This window comes from Scardinius erythrophthalmus (assembly GCF_964197995.2).
Source record: "Scardinius erythrophthalmus genome assembly, chromosome: 1".
Taxonomy (NCBI): Eukaryota; Metazoa; Chordata; class Actinopteri; order Cypriniformes; family Leuciscidae; genus Scardinius; species Scardinius erythrophthalmus.
In genome coordinates, this window is record NC_138221.1 from 23,208,737 (window position 1) to 23,224,533 (window position 15,797).

A 15,797-nucleotide genomic window follows, 5' to 3' on the forward strand; every position below is an offset into this window, starting at 1 on the left:
TATATATATAGCCTATATAGGTCTATTTATGAAGAGTTCCGATGCAAAAGCCTCTAAGTGCCATCTGAAATTTTCTTCTAGAATGAGAATGAGAATTTGTATCAAGCTTGAATAATTATCATTTATGTGAAATTACTACTACTACTACTACTACTAATAATCATATAAGAGTGATTATCGAAGTGGAATAGCTTTATTTTGATGAAGTTTGGATTTTGATACTAGCAAATGCCCAGAGAAACGGATCCAGGACTGAACTGGTTAAACCCTGAAACAACGTCTAGCATCTTTAACCTACAGGTAAGGGCTATAATTGCAACAGGTTGTGGGAATGAAATTACCTGAGTTACTTGAAATATGAATATTTTCATTCTTGGTTTAATACTGTTCTTGTTGAATCTGAACTTGTTAAGTTGAGGTTTATTTGTGTATTAAAGTCTCTTATTTCACTACACTGTGACTGCACTTAGTGTTTTTAAAGGACTACTTACATTGAGTATAAGTTACTGTTGCACTTTTTTGTACTTTTGTATAAAAAAACTGACAATTGCCTTTTATTTAACAAAATTGTTTCTGGACATTAAGTTTTAAAGAGATATATTTTAAATATTATTCATATACTTTTGTATATTCCTAGATGTATTTTTTGAACTGTTACTTATTAGTTAGGGAAAGTTAGTAATTTTTTTTGCCAATCTGCAAAAAAAATTCTTACCAATAGCTTTTTTTACCATGTGTTCCTATAGGTGTCTAGTAACACCTCCCAATTTATCCACGGCCAAATCCTCGGGGAAACGCCTGGAGAGACGAAATAATGAACTTTTTTTTTAATATTACCTTTTGAGATGACTAACTAGGGGTTTTTAGGGGTGCCGAATCTATCCCAGCCATTAGTTTTGAGTAAAAATCACTCCAAGTCCATACAAGAACCACATAAAAATGGTTTTATTGAACAATTACAAAACAAAACTTACTAAATCGTTTTGAGGCCAGACACTACAGGCAGGGCCGGATTAACATAAGGGCTAGGTGGGGCTGAAGCCCCAGGGCCCACGGGATTAGGGGGCCCGTGATTGGCTGGAGGAAATGAGATTATCAAGTCATAGGTGGTTGATTTGTGTATAATAAAATAACAAGAAGTTTTTGGATAATGTGCCTGACTGATATAATTCACCGGCCAATCAAATTAACTCTACAATTTGCGCTATGACGTTGGGAAACGCCTCTTTTCGTTATGCTTTCATATAGAACATGGGAATAAATCGCCCGCAGGAGTTCAAAAATTATGAAAAAAAAGTGATAGTGATGTACAAAAAAGGAAAAACAAACTCGAAAGGCAGAAAAGGGATGCAAAAATTTCTAAACTAACTAACTACTTGGGTTCACTTTCATCCGTGCCCGTGGAAGACCACGAGTACAGCGGCAGCAGCCCACAGTTAGCTTCACCCTCCTGCCTCGTCATCGATCCGCGTGTTTTATACGCTGAAGAAGGTAAGCAAGCAGCTGAAGTAAGTTAATGAGTTAAGCACCATTTGGATGTTTCTCGTGGAGTCGTAAGGTATTTTCAATATGGGCTATATAGAATATAGTAGGTGATTTTATTGCAGTCTGAATCAGAATGTCAGTGTTTTTTCTCCCACCACCCACCTGCGTAAAAATCCCCGGCCGAATTACGAACATCAAGGTCCAATATATCCAAGGTACATGGGCATTTTTTGCCCCGATGAGTTTTTGTCTTATTGTAATATTACATAATATAAAATAAATATATCACACAAGTAAAAGCGCAGTTTTCTCCAAATATTAGCACAATTGCTAATGTGATATATGTTATGCAACAATCAGGTTGACCAATAAGTTAACATTGAGAGTTACGTTTTAGTTTATCGTCATTTCGCCGATGGAAATTCCAAAATGAAACCACAGCAGAAACAATCTCTGAAACTGATAGTGGTGATTCGTTACTGAATAATCTGTTTTGAACGAATGGGTTCATTTAATGATACATTGACTCCTCGTTTGCTTCGTCGTTGAATCAAACAGCCGTTTGAACAAATCGGATGAATGAATGACTCGCTTATTAAGACAGTGACTTGCCGCCACCTACTGGTAGTTTTAGTTTCATACTTAATGTACCCTTTAGTTAGAAATTAAAAAATAAATATTTTTATATTTAAATATTAAATAAAATAACAATCATAGCATTTATGTAATTGTAAATGCAGTGTAAATGTATTAATATTTTTTTTACAGATATCCACATGAGAAACAATTACCATCTAGGGCTTTAGAAAGCAAATGTTTTATTAATGCTTACTTTGTCCCTTTAGCCTATATAAAATGAGAGAAATAGCCATAAATGCACTTATGGAAGGGGAGGGGGTAAAAATGTTTTATCAATAAAATGTTCCCAAAATGAACCAAGAAATTATGTGGAGTAATTTTTATCATGATGTTCCATCAAAATCTGTGCAGTAGAGGGTTAATGTGTTAAATAGCCTGGACTTAGTGTGCAAAAATAATAATAATAAATAATGATAAAGAAAAACATTAATTAAATACATTGATTAAAAACAGTAAAACAAATTTATTGCAGTAGAAGACTGTGGCGTGGCAATCAGATGAAAGGGGGCCCTTGGTGTTGCCATAGCCCCAGGGCCCAAAGTCCTCTTAATCCGGGCCTGCCTACAGGTGAATAGAGTCAATTTTTTAACTAGCAGATATCACCATGAAACTTTACCAGTTTATTACCTATATTAAGATGAGAAAAAAATGTATTACAAGTTTTCTGTAATTTAATTTTTAAATATGCTAATTAGGCAATATCTAATTAAATATGCGCTAATTTGCATATCTTTTAAAAAACAAAATCTGAGTATTGGATAAAGCCAGGTTAAAAATTATTTTTTCATTGTGTTCACATATTAGATGGGAAAAAGTAATAAACAAGACTGGAGAGTGCTACTGAAGTGGAGATTTCGGACTTGGAGTATGAGAGAAAAGTCAAATCCATTTTCTCAAAATGACTTTTCTCTCATTCTCCAAGTCTCCAAGTCCGAAATCTCCACTTCAGTAGCACCTATATACACCAACTTCTCCAGTCTTGTACCTAGTTATATTATGAAGACATATACAGAGGGATTTGTAAATATATTATTCCTAGCCTGATTTATAACATTTTATTCCAAAAAACATAGCAAAAATCATTTTTTAAGGCTATTGACAGTATTCTGATTTACAGGATAACAAAAGTAGATATCCATAAATCCCTCAGTAATTTTTTTCCCATCTAATATGTGAACACAATGAAAAAAAAATGTAACCTGGCTTTATCCAATACTCAGATTTTGTTTTTTAAAAGATATGCAAATTAGCGCATATTTAATTAGATATTGCCTAATTTGCATATTTAAGAATTTAATTTCAGAAAACTTGTAATACATTTTTTTCTCATCTTAATATAGGTAATCAACTGGTAAAGTTTCATGGTGATATCTGCTAGTTAAAAATTTGTAGTGTCTGGCCTTAAAGGGGGGGTGAAATGCTCATTTTCACTCAATCTCCTGTTAATCCTGAGTACCTATAGAGTAGTATTGCATCCTTTATATCTCCAAAAAGTCTTTAGTTTTATTATATTTATAATAGACAGATAGGCTGTACCGAGTTTTTCCGGAAAAAAACGAGCGGCTGAAGGCGGGCCGTGTGGGCGGAGCTAAAGCTGTGCTAACCAAGCTATAACAACAACACAGAGAGACATTTTAAGCAGTTTACTCACCGCCTGCAATCGCAAACCTTTATCATTGTGATTGCTCGATCCTTAAGCATTAGACGATCTGCAAATCCGTCGATGTGGGCTTTGTTTATAAAACAATCAACGTCGAAATGCAGGGAACAAACCCCGGAAAAACAATCTGCATCCACTGTTCTTAACGCTGGGTTCTTTGGGAATCTGTGCAGGGGTGTCTTGCCCTGGCTGGCAACCAAAAACACACTTTGGTGAGCTGAGCAGAGCGCTTTGATGAGGTAACGTACTGCTTTCGCTCTCTCTCTCTCTCTCTCTTCTCTGCCTGGTGTACCGGCGCGCGCGCGTCTTTCCGGCAGAAGTGCCCTTAGGACCCATATAAGGAAATTCCGCCCTATCTTACGTAAGACAGAGCCATACTCGAAAAAAACTTTCCGAAACTTGTGACAAACCGGAAGGAGTATTTTTGGAACAAAAATACTCCTTCAAACGTACAACTTAACTTTTGAAACTTTGTCCATGTTTAGCATGGGAATCCAACTCTTTAACAGTGTAAAAAACTCAGTATGCAAGAAACAGCAATTCACCCCCCCCTTTAAAGTCGGCATGAAACGGAAGTTGAGTATTGTCATTTTTTCCTTGTTGTGACGTATATCCGAGTGAAACGGCTTCTGAAATTAGAAAAAAATGTAGGGCGGGGCTTGATTTCGTCCTTCGGGAACTGATTGGATCCTTGGAGGTTGGGCGTTGCAAACAAAATGGAGGCAGATTTGAATGCCAGTTTACATTCAGTTGTGGAGGATTTCTCTCCACCAGACTCCCCACCGTTACCCTCCCATGAAGGATTTTTTATTTTATTTTATTATTCCCGCGAACCAAGATGAGTCAAGTCAAGTTATCATCCTTATTAGACATTCTCTGTTATCAGTCAAGTTCACCCTCGAGAGCATCTCGATAGCCGCACCCTCATCGGCTCTGGCCGCACCCTTTCTCCACGGCACGTGACCGAAAGAGAAGAGAGGTCGTTTCGAGGGGGGAGGGAAGGGTAATGTATTTGATTAAAGATTATAAGGGTACATGAATTTTAAAAAAATAATGAAGTGCACAGATAAATCATTTATAATAAACACTACAATATTACATATAAAAAGAAGATTTGTCAAATTTGATTTCATGCCGACTTTAAACCGATTTAGTAAGTTTTGTTTTGTAATCGTTCAATAAAACCATTTTTATGTGGTTTTTGTATGGACTTGGAGTCATTTTTACTCAAAACTAATGGCTGGGATAGATTCGGCACCCCTAAAAACCCCTAGTTAGTCATCTCAAAGGTAATAAAAAAAATAATAATAATAATAAAAAAAAAAGTTCATTATTTTTACCCAGGCCGTCTGGGCACCCCAACTTTGATCGCCTCTCCAGGCGTTTCCCCGAGGATTTGGCCGTGGATAAATTGGGAGGTGTTACTAGACACCTATAGGAACACATGGTAAAAAAAGCTATTGGTAAGAAATTTTTTTGCAGATTGGCAAAAAAAAATCCTAACTTTCCCTAACTATATGCAGTTATTGCAAAACTAAAGTACCATTTTCAGTTTAGTGTTACAAGTGGCTGTGGCGAAATAATATATTAGTGTCAAATGTAGCCAGATAATACCAGTTTGTGGACTGGTGTGATGCTCACCATCTGATGGTTAACGTCACAAAAACAGAGGAGATGATATTTGACCCAAGATCAATCTGTGAACTTAATCCTGTACTTATTCACAACACACCAATACGTCAGGTTACGTCATATAAGTATCTGGGTGTCTTTATTGATTGTTTCCTTACCTGGCACATTCATGTTGAAAATCTTTGCACCAGGTTGCAACTAGGGGTGTCCATGGTTAACCAATTAACCGTTAAAAATTGCGTAACCGAGTGAAACATTTTGCTCGGTTAAGTGGCGTCAATGGCGTGCATTTAATTTAGTTGTAATACATTTTTGCACCACCAGAGACCGCTAGACCAGTTTTCTAATATGAAGCGGTCAAAGAAAGCACGCGTCCGAGAGTGAAGGCTGTGCGCGAGCCAGAAACAAACGGCGCTGATCCACTTGTCCGTGCGACACTTCTGTCGGGCCGTGCTCCACTATATTCCTATGGGTGACGTCAAGCGACTTTGTCGCACCCGCAAAGCATTCCGGGAAGGCGGCGCTTCATTTGAAAAAGTGCTGCGCGTCAAAAAGCTGGCCGATGCCCATCTTTATGCAAATGAATTCCGTTAAACGCGGCGCGTCTATCCAATAGAAGAACAGCATATGGAGATGGAGGGAAGTCTCTCGCTGGTCCTCTGTTCTAATACGCTACATTTCCCGCTCGGTCAGAACCACGCCCATTGCGGTAAACGCCCTTAACGTACCAATGTGGGGAGGCGTCGCGACACCACGCGACAGTCGTGTCGGACAAGTGGATCAGCGCCAAAACAGTATCCGCGCCACTGATCGCAGCACAATAATATGTCTGCAGAGCCGCAGAGCCACAGCTTTACCCCAGCAGTTTTACCCCGCGCATGCGCAGTTTCATCACAACAGTTTTACCCGCAGAGTCCGTTTACCGTTACATTAACCCATACAATTTGTATTATGCATTTCCTAAACATGTACTTGTTAATCAAACACTTTATATGAACAAACTACTAATCTATAAAACACAATCGGTCTTCCGACCTTTTACTATTGTGTTGATATGCGCGAGGGAGAGAGAGCAATACAGCGCTCGTGTTGTTGACTGAAGGCGGTGAGAGTGCGCGCGCGCGCGGCCGGGGCTCTCTCACTGTTCTTATGCGCCCTGTCCACTGATCTAAATAACTTAGTTGTTACGACGACTTATTTGTTCCCTCGTTTTAATAAATCGTGGACACGTTGAACTAATTCCCTCCCTCATTTTGATTTAACGAATTACAACGTGGCCAAAAACAGTTTGATACTATTAATTAGTGAATGCTAAAGACCTATATTTTGTGAATTGGTGAATATTCAGGTGAATTATTTCGTGGCCACGAATTAATAATAATTATTAAACTGTTTTTCTTACCTGTGAAGATAGCTCTTCAGTGAAGGCCGACTATTCTCGTACAGCTTTTTATTCCTTTTTTTTTTGTGAATTGGTGAATATTCAGGTGAATTGTTTCGTGGGCACGAATTAATAATACCTAGGGATGGGCGATATATCGCATGCGATTGTTATGCGCATCTCATCAGTAAAGCCGGTTCCTTGATTAGTAGTAAATCACCTTCACCTGCTTTCAGATGGAGCGGTGTTAAATTAACACTCCTGGGGCTGGGAGTGTATATGAGTCCACACTCAAGAGTGTTAAAGTTAATGAGATAATTAAGTGATTAATTAAGTGACTATTGAGCATTATTGAAGACACCTGATGTTAACAAGCAGAATCACTGAAGGAGAAAATCACAAATTGTAAGTTACCATTAAGGTGATGGGTGTTTGCTTTAGTTGGGCTCTAGACCATTATATGTTTACTTTAATATTTACTGTTGTTTGTCTGCTGTTATTGATTTATAACAGTTAAATGAACAAAGTAAAATGTTATCTTATAGTGTTGGTTATGTGTTGACATAATCATGCTGTGATCTGAAAAAGGAAACTTATTGAGATAGTTTGGTTTAACTTTTTAGCAGCAGTTTAGTGATTTTTCAGCCTATGATTATCAGTATTTTACTTATAATTCAAAATATTTAATAAACATTGTTCTGATCAAAAGACATTTAGATAAATTCATTTAAAACACAGACATCAATAATCAGCCTGTGAATCTCAACAATGGTGACAATAATAAAGCATGTTGCAGTGGCTGCCACCAATCACAACTCATTAATGGCTCCCATCATGCATTGCGGTATGAATAAATTATGATCTGAATTGTCTATGTAATTTACTTTTCCTAATTGAATATTCTGCTCGTCACCATTGTTGAGATGCATAGACTGAATCTTGACATCTGTGTGTGTCTAACGAACGATTTTTAAAAAAAACAACTTTTAAGAAATCCTTTAACCCTTTAAAGCCGCATGTATCATATTTGATACACGAGTTTCTAAGTCATATACTGAATCAGTGAGAGCAATACTTTCTTTGAAAACCTGTTGTATCTATTTTGATACGTGTATTCTGCCATCTTGTGGAATTTCACTGTACTGCAGGCAGTAGAGGGGTGATTTTTTAGCTTTTCAAATTGGCGGCTGCGAGTTGAATCAAGCTAGACGCTTTCGGCAGGAAAATAAAGGCTAATTTCAAGTTGTTAAGGTAAAAAATAATATTGGATTTCGCCTGATATAATTAATTTAACACTTTCTGAATTGAAATAATGCATAATTACTTAATAATTTAATCGTTAAATTACGAGTAAATCGTGTTGGAAATTGTGTATCAAATTTGATACAACAGGTATTAATGGAACATAAAGCAGTCTAAACAGTAATGTCAAATGTAGTAATGTTATTTTATGACTACCACAATGCAAACACACACAATATTGGGATAATTCAATTAATGGCAATTAATGACTGAAATGCCATAACCCTCTGGGATTCTTCGCCCGAAAACAGGCGAAAACTTGAACGTTTCGAATTGTTTAATTTTTTTTTTGCTTCATTGGATGGGGGTGAAACTTGGTGACTTTTGTTTTATTACCTATATGAACACACACAAAAAAAAAAAAAATCAAGGAGATGATTCTGATATGGTAAAGGGTCGTAAAAAAAAAAGTCACACTTAGCTTCCTCCCGCCCGAAAACGGGCGACGAATGGGAAATATGAAAAAATAGGAAAACTCAGAGAAACTTTTGGTGGTACAAGCTAGATCAGCCACTGTGCTGAAAAAAAGTGTACAGCAATGAAGGGGTGACACTCTAAAACATCAAGAGTGCAAATAAGACACCTCCCCCCCCACACACACACCCCCCCCCACACACACACACACACCCACACACACACAGAAATGAACTGGTAAGCCTGAAACAGCCAATTTTGCCCCATATACAAATTATATAATCATAATAACTCCAAAACTATAGCAAGGAGAGTCAAAAGGTAGGTATCGTTTGAAAGAACTCTTTTTACATTTTTTGAAAATATAAATTAAATTACATTTGGACATTGTCCTGCCAAGAAACAGCGGATAAAAGACAATATATATATATAATTTTATTATGATTTTGTATATCTTTCTTATTTGTCATGGAATAACTCAGGAAGGAAATAAGGTAGGAGGAAAATTCTTTTTTAGTGAAGTCCCCCTATGTTAGCTGCATCTGGATAAAAAAAAAAAAATTTGGATAAAGGAATCAAAAATTACAGCATTTTGAAAAGAGATGGCCTTTTTGTACAGTCTTTGACACCCCCTCATGGGCAATTTTTTCTCCATGAAGAATATCTTGTCATAAAAGCAATAGATTATGTTAATTTTGGGCTCATTTTAATTGTAATAATATGCTGTAAAAAATGAAGTGCCATTTTCAATTATCTGAGAATGTTTCATGAGCTGTATGATGTTTTTGACACATTGCAGTACATTATTTTATAGATTATGAAAAAAAAGAAATTATATTTATCAGCAAATAACTCAGCAATACTTTAGAGTTTTTCAAAGTGGATACATTCACTGTAAAATTCAGACTCTAAACTTTCAAATGACATCAACTTTGTGTTAATCAAGGCAAGATTTTTTAAAAATATGGTAATGAATATTTTCGCAGCTAGATGGCGCCTGCTGGCGGTACACTTGGTTTTAGAGGGATTACTCAGCACTCGTTAGGAATTAATAAATGTAATTAGATGCATTAAAAAGCTGAGATCCTAAGCTTTAAAATGATATATAATTTGTGTTGTTCCATTCAGTGGTTGCTTAGTAATTTAAAAAATTCTTTCCAAATGGGAATAAATCAAATAAATAAATAAAAAAGCTATAGGCCGCCTAAAGCTATAGGTGCATCTTTGCACTTTGTTGGTGCAAAAATGCAAGCATTGCACCAACAATCACTTCTCACATGTGTACTGTGAGAAGTGTAAGGTGCATATTTGCCTGAACAAAGACAGAAACTGCTATGTTTTCAAACTGTTAAAGGCATAATAGATTTTTTGTATCCAAAATCTACACTGTTGTAAGCAAAACGTTCCCCAAAAGCCTGATGTATCAAATATGATACAAAAAATATATCATAAACAAAATGAGTTGGCAAAAAAAAAATTTTTATATTTTGATTCAAGGCTTAATAAACATCTAATTTCCAAAAATATATAATTTTCTGACATTTTTTTAATGTGTCAGGCTTTAAAGGGTTAAATTATATAAAAAATTCTGGCCATTTATGCAGATTCTCTAACCAACAACATAAATCGAAGTCAGAATGAAGGATCTTAATGAGTTCAGTGATCAAGGTCAAATGATGAATGTTATAATGTAACCAACAGCAACAGATCACTTTTTTCTTTGTTCAACTGGCAGTTACAATTCAGATACAACAGCCAAACAAAATCTAAAGTACACACATAATGGTCTAGAGCCCAACTAAAGCAAACACCAATCACCACAATGGTATCTTACAATTTGAGATTTTCTCCTTCAGCGATTCTACTTGTTAACATCAGGTGTCTTCAATAATGCTCAATCATCACTAAATTAATCACTTAATTATCTCATTAACTTTAACACTCTTGAGTGTGGACTCATACACTCCCAGCAGTGTTAATTTACTGGAGTTTTTGCTGTGTACAAAGAGCCGTAGTTAACTGACAAGCTGAGCCATATCGCATTAATTATTGCTGCCGATACGTCCGCGATATTGATGTGATTTGGCTCAGCTTGTCAGTTAACTACGGCTCTTTGTAGTAAATGCCGCTCCATCTGAAAGCAGGTGATGGTGATTTACTACTAATCAAGGAACCGGCTTTACTGATGAGATGCGCATAACAATCGCATGCGATATATCGCCCATCCTACCTCAGCACGTTTTACAAGACCCTTCTCGATCGCAGCGGCAACGAGCACTTTGATCACTTGATTTAAAAAACAAACATTTCAGCGCTAAATCGCCTAAAAAAAAAAAAAAACGAAATGAATGCTCTGCTAGTTAACTGGAGATGTTTTGTTTATTTTTATTGGTATTCGTGCCGCGAGATGTTTCAAAAGTGGTGGGGACAATATCGACCTTAGAAAATAGTGGTGGGGACATGTCCCACCCGCATATTACGCCTATCTCGGGGTTGCGGCGCGCACACTATGGTTAACCGAGTATTAACCGCTAAGGGCCTCGGTTAACGGTTAATGAAAAACTTGAAAACGTGCAGCCCTAGTTGCAACAAAGGATGTACTTTTTAAGAAGGCTAAGATTGTTTGGTGTCAATAGCAAACTCCTGTTTCTGTTTTTTAAAATGATTTTAGAGAGTGTGATACGTTATCATGCAGACCTGGTATGGTAATCTTTCAGTTCAGTTTAAAGGTCCCATGACATGCTACTTTTTGTAGGCTTTAATATAGGCCTTAGTGGTCTCTAGTACTGTATCTGAAATCTCTTTTCAAAAATTCAGCCTCGGTGTAGAATTATAGCCACTATAAGCCAGTCCCAGAATGAGCTTCCTTCAGACAGGCCGTTTCGGTGTCTGTAGCTTTAAATACTAATAAGGAGGATAAAGGCGGCGCAAGGTGGAGGGTGGGTGTGGCCTTGACCATCTTGCGCAACGGTACCGGTCCGTGCATGTTTACGTTGGATATATTAATGGCACGAAGACACGCAGTCGTTCAAGCATTTCAGTTTGACCCAGAATCTGATCCGGATGGAGAAGCAACAACTCAGCGGTTCCAGCAGGATGTTTCCGAATGGTTAGTTTAAAATATTATGTCTGGATACGGTACTTTATTCGGATGGTTTACAGTTATTATCATGTAGCTAACGCTAACCTACTGTTGCCTTTTCATGAGAGATCTGTAACATCTGTAATTTATCTTATTACAATTACATCATCAAGCTCTGCGATCTTGAAATGCGGATATCGCGCGCGCCGTATAACCAACAGGAAAACGGTTATCCAAATAACAAAGAAGTGTACAACACTCGCGTTACAGTGTGTGTATTCACACACATAAACTGCATGGCTGCATAGCTAATGTGACAGCCACATTCTACCTGTAACAGTCTAGGCAAACATAAACAGTAAAGCAACACACTTATATCATTAGTTGACTTACTGTTCCGAGGTGTGTAGCTGAGCCAAAGAGAGTGATCCAGACTTTAGTTTCAGACGTCCAGCAAGCCCAGCTCTGTATTAACCCTTCGGTGTTCATTTGTACATCCAATTATTGAGCAATTATTATGCTTCGCTCGCTCAAAAGCCATGATATCTCTCGTGGACAAACTAAAATCGCGCGCGCGCGTTCCTACTTCCTTCCTAGCTCATTTTCTCATGGGCGGAAAATATTCTCTGGGCGGGCAAAGCAGAGACAGGGGAGGTAACATTCCTCCTTATAACGTCACAAGGAGGAGATTCAAGATCAGCGCGATTGAGCTTCCATTTTCTCAAAGGCAGAGAAAGATAGCAAAAGCTCGATTTACACCGATTGAAATTTCTAGAAACTTGGGGACCATATACAGGCTAGGGGAACTCATATTAATGTTAAAAAAACTCAGAAAGTGAAAATTTCATGTCATGGGACCTTTAAATCCAAGTTGGGGCGTCTGATCAGTACAGCTTTTAGAATTGTAGGCTACCAAGAGCAGTGCTACCTACAGTCACTGTACGATAAATCTGTGCTCAGGGAGGCACATAAGGAACTAGAGTTGTTCCCCTCAGGTAAACGATTTAGAATGCCGAACTGTAGGTTAAAGAGGTAGCCTATAAAAACTCATTCATCCCAGCTGCTATTAAGATGCTAAACAGTAATAAATGACTGTTACCTGTACACTTTTTACCCCCAGCTGTGTTGTGCAATTTTTTTTTTTTTTTTGTTACAGTGTAATGAGGCATGTTTGCAATATTCGATGTATATTTTATTTGGTGCGTTGTACGTTTTTTTTTTTTCTTTTTTTTTCTCATGGTACAGTGTAATGAGGCATGTTTGTATTGTCTATACTCGGTGTATATTTTATGTGGTACGTTGTATGTGTCGCAGTGACTGCAGACCAAGACAAATTTCCCCCTGGGGGACATTAAAGTATATTTTATCTTTTATCTTTATCTACCAAGTCCTACTCTAGTTCACTGTATTCGTTCATTTTTTATTAAGGAAAAAGTCTGAAACATAAAATAACTCTACCAATTCACTCAGGGCTAGTAGTAGCTATACAGCTGTATTACAGACACATGTTGAGAAGAGGAAGAGTTGCTGCATTAGAGTCATAACGGATCTAAGCGAGTTCACACCGGATTCACAAAAAAAGCTTGTCCTGAAAGATGGAGCAGTTCCCACTTTAAAAGCAGAAGCTGATGTTTATGGGTCACAACACGTTTTATGCTTTGCCTTTGTTGATGTGTTTTCCATCGCTAGTTATTGTTTTATTTATGTTGTAGCAACGCTGTTTCAAACACATACAAACTTCATTTCACGATCGTTGAATGATGGTGTTTGTTGGCATCAGGTAACTTAATGTTAACATTTTCTTTACTGTGGTAAAACCATGGTTTGTCTCGTAATGTGCTCATGGTTTTGTAGTGTGCTACATTCGTTTTGTAGTGTGTGTGTGTGTGTGTGTGTGAGAGAGAGAAAGAGAGAATATGTGTGAGTGCTGATCAAATAATCCCTTCGAGGATTGTAATATTATGAGGTAGAACGATTGTATGAAATGCATGGATATTTTTGCGTGTTTTAAAACATCAGTAGCATTTACAAATAACCGCGTAGAGAAAAAGTATGAGACATCTAAGTTACACAAAAAAAACATACCTCTCTGAAGCGTCCTGTAACAGCCGTTCGTGCACGAGTTCTGCTCGATTCCTCTCCACTAATATACTCTAAGTCTGATTCGGGGTAAAATTGATAAGGCAATACGAAAATTGATAAAGCAATATGAAAACAAAACGCCTGTGTTTACAATACACCGGAGCACATGCAACTTCTTCTTCGTTGATGTATAACGGCGGTTGGCATCCAACATTAATGGTGCATTTCCGCCACCTACTGTACTGGAGTGTGGGCCGGAGATAAATAACTAAACCACATAAAAAATAAAAACAAAAATAATAATAAATAAATAAATAAAAAACTTACATTAGAAGAAATAACTCATAATAATAATAATAATTATATCCTTTCTTTTGTTCATGTTTTATTAAGGGAAAAGTCTGAAACATAAAATAACTACCAATTCACTCAGGGCTAGTAGTAGCTTTACTACTCATTCAGCTAAAATGAATAAATGTAGCTTTACAGCTGTATACAGACACACACCCATGTTGAGAAGAAGAAGAGTTGCTAAATTAGAGTCATTACGTGGATCTAAGGGACACCAGATTCACCAAAAAAGCTTGTCCTGAAAGATGGAGCAGTTCCCACTTTCAAAGCAGCTGTTGTTTATTGGGCACAACACGTTTTATGCTTTGCCCTTGTTGATGTATTTTCCATCACTAGTTATTGTTTTCCACAAAAAAAACAACAAAAAAAAACTTACATTAGAAGAAATAACTCCTAATAATAATAATTATATCCTTTCTGCCAATCTTGTTTCCTTTAAAAATCGAAATAACAGTGTACTCATATCATTTAATGGTTTCCCCAACACTTCTTTAAAGGTGAACTACTTTTTTACCATAACCGAACAGCTTCGGAGTCATTGGAATAGTTATATGACTTTTTTCGGGTTGAATGGTGGTCGTCTCGCAGCCCCCAAGTGTCTGTGAGCGGAAAAACCACCCTTGCAACTTTGGGCGGCGGGCCACCATCCTCAGCGTCACGAAGTATCGCGTGATATCAGGTCTCGCGATGTAACGAATTGCTTTACGGCACTGCACATACACACAATAGACAGATGAAGTTATTACAGAGGCCAGACAGACAGACTCACGGAGGCGATTGGCATCTCACAACTTGCACTTTATTCCCCAATCGAACTCGTGTAACTGTCTGTCACTCGTTCTACCGCCCACAGCTTTACTTGATAAGAATGAGCATCAAACTGAAATAACCCGCATACATGGGGTGTTCGAGGTGCAAATACAATACTGACTGCCGACAGTTCAACAGGGCGCGCTCAGCTCTTAAAGGGGCCACACCTTATTTCCACTCATTACAGATTCCATCCTACTGAACAGGTACCGGTTTAGAGGCAGGGGGGCAGAGTTTCATATTATATTGAAGGTTCCCCAGGCGCGGCCATTGGCTAGCGGACCATCACCTGCTGTTAGCATCCCATTGACTCCCATTCATTTTGGCGTCACTTTGACAGCGAATAACTTTACATCTGTCCATTATTTATTTCTAAAGAAACAAGAACGTCATCAAGCTCAGTGTGAGTCTGCGCAGTATGCTCGACCATCAGGAAGTTAGTGCTTCTAACTGACTTCACTTGTCTCCGTTGAATCCAATGGGGTCGCTGTGTCCAGTTTATATACTGTCTATGTATAGAGGGCGGAAGAGATCAGGCCGTGAGTGCAGAGACGGCTCTGCGCGAGTGCTATTTACGACAGTAACATTAAATACAAGTACTGCACAGCGACTCTAGGGGTCGCTGTTTGACAAAAACGGAAAGCTGCATAGTGTGCATAGAAAAAGTGAATTTCCTTGTCCCCCTAACCTTCTTATGCCCTCTCTCATCTTTATTCTTTCCTTCTCATATTTCTGACACTCAAAAATCACATGTTCCACAGATTCAATATTATCACAAAATTCACACCTATCTGATATGAGCTTATCCATAATATAATGCTCGCCTTGCTCTGTTCTGTGATGCGCGTTCATGACGTCATGTAGAACGCAATTACGTTGAAAAGGTCACGCTTTTCTGTCCTGACGAAAATGTTCTTTTAGGCTTTTTAATATTAAAACACCAATACGCACACTAAATG

At 37.7% G+C, this 15,797-nt stretch overlaps 2 protein-coding genes across 3 annotated transcripts in view; one reads left to right on the forward strand and one right to left on the reverse strand.

Moving 5' to 3' along the window:
• Positions 1–13,869, reverse strand: part of LOC308697382 (uncharacterized protein) — a 28,929-nt gene extending 15,060 nt beyond the window's left edge. The window contains exon 1 of one of the 2 annotated variants that reach the window (XM_081376562.1): positions 13,681–13,869. The gene's annotated coding sequence lies outside the window, so the exon portion shown is untranslated. The remainder of the gene's footprint in view (positions 1–13,680) is intronic. The other variant, XM_081376561.1, reaches the window with a different exon arrangement.
• Positions 1–15,797, forward strand: part of LOC308697603 (uncharacterized protein) — a 641,328-nt gene that overhangs the window by 44,002 nt on the left and 581,529 nt on the right. Inside the window, exon 2 of the mRNA XM_081376953.1 lies at positions 170–300. Coding sequence (XP_081233079.1) covers positions 229–300 — 72 coding nt within the window. The 5' untranslated portion in view covers positions 170–228. The remainder of the gene's footprint in view (positions 1–169; positions 301–15,797) is intronic.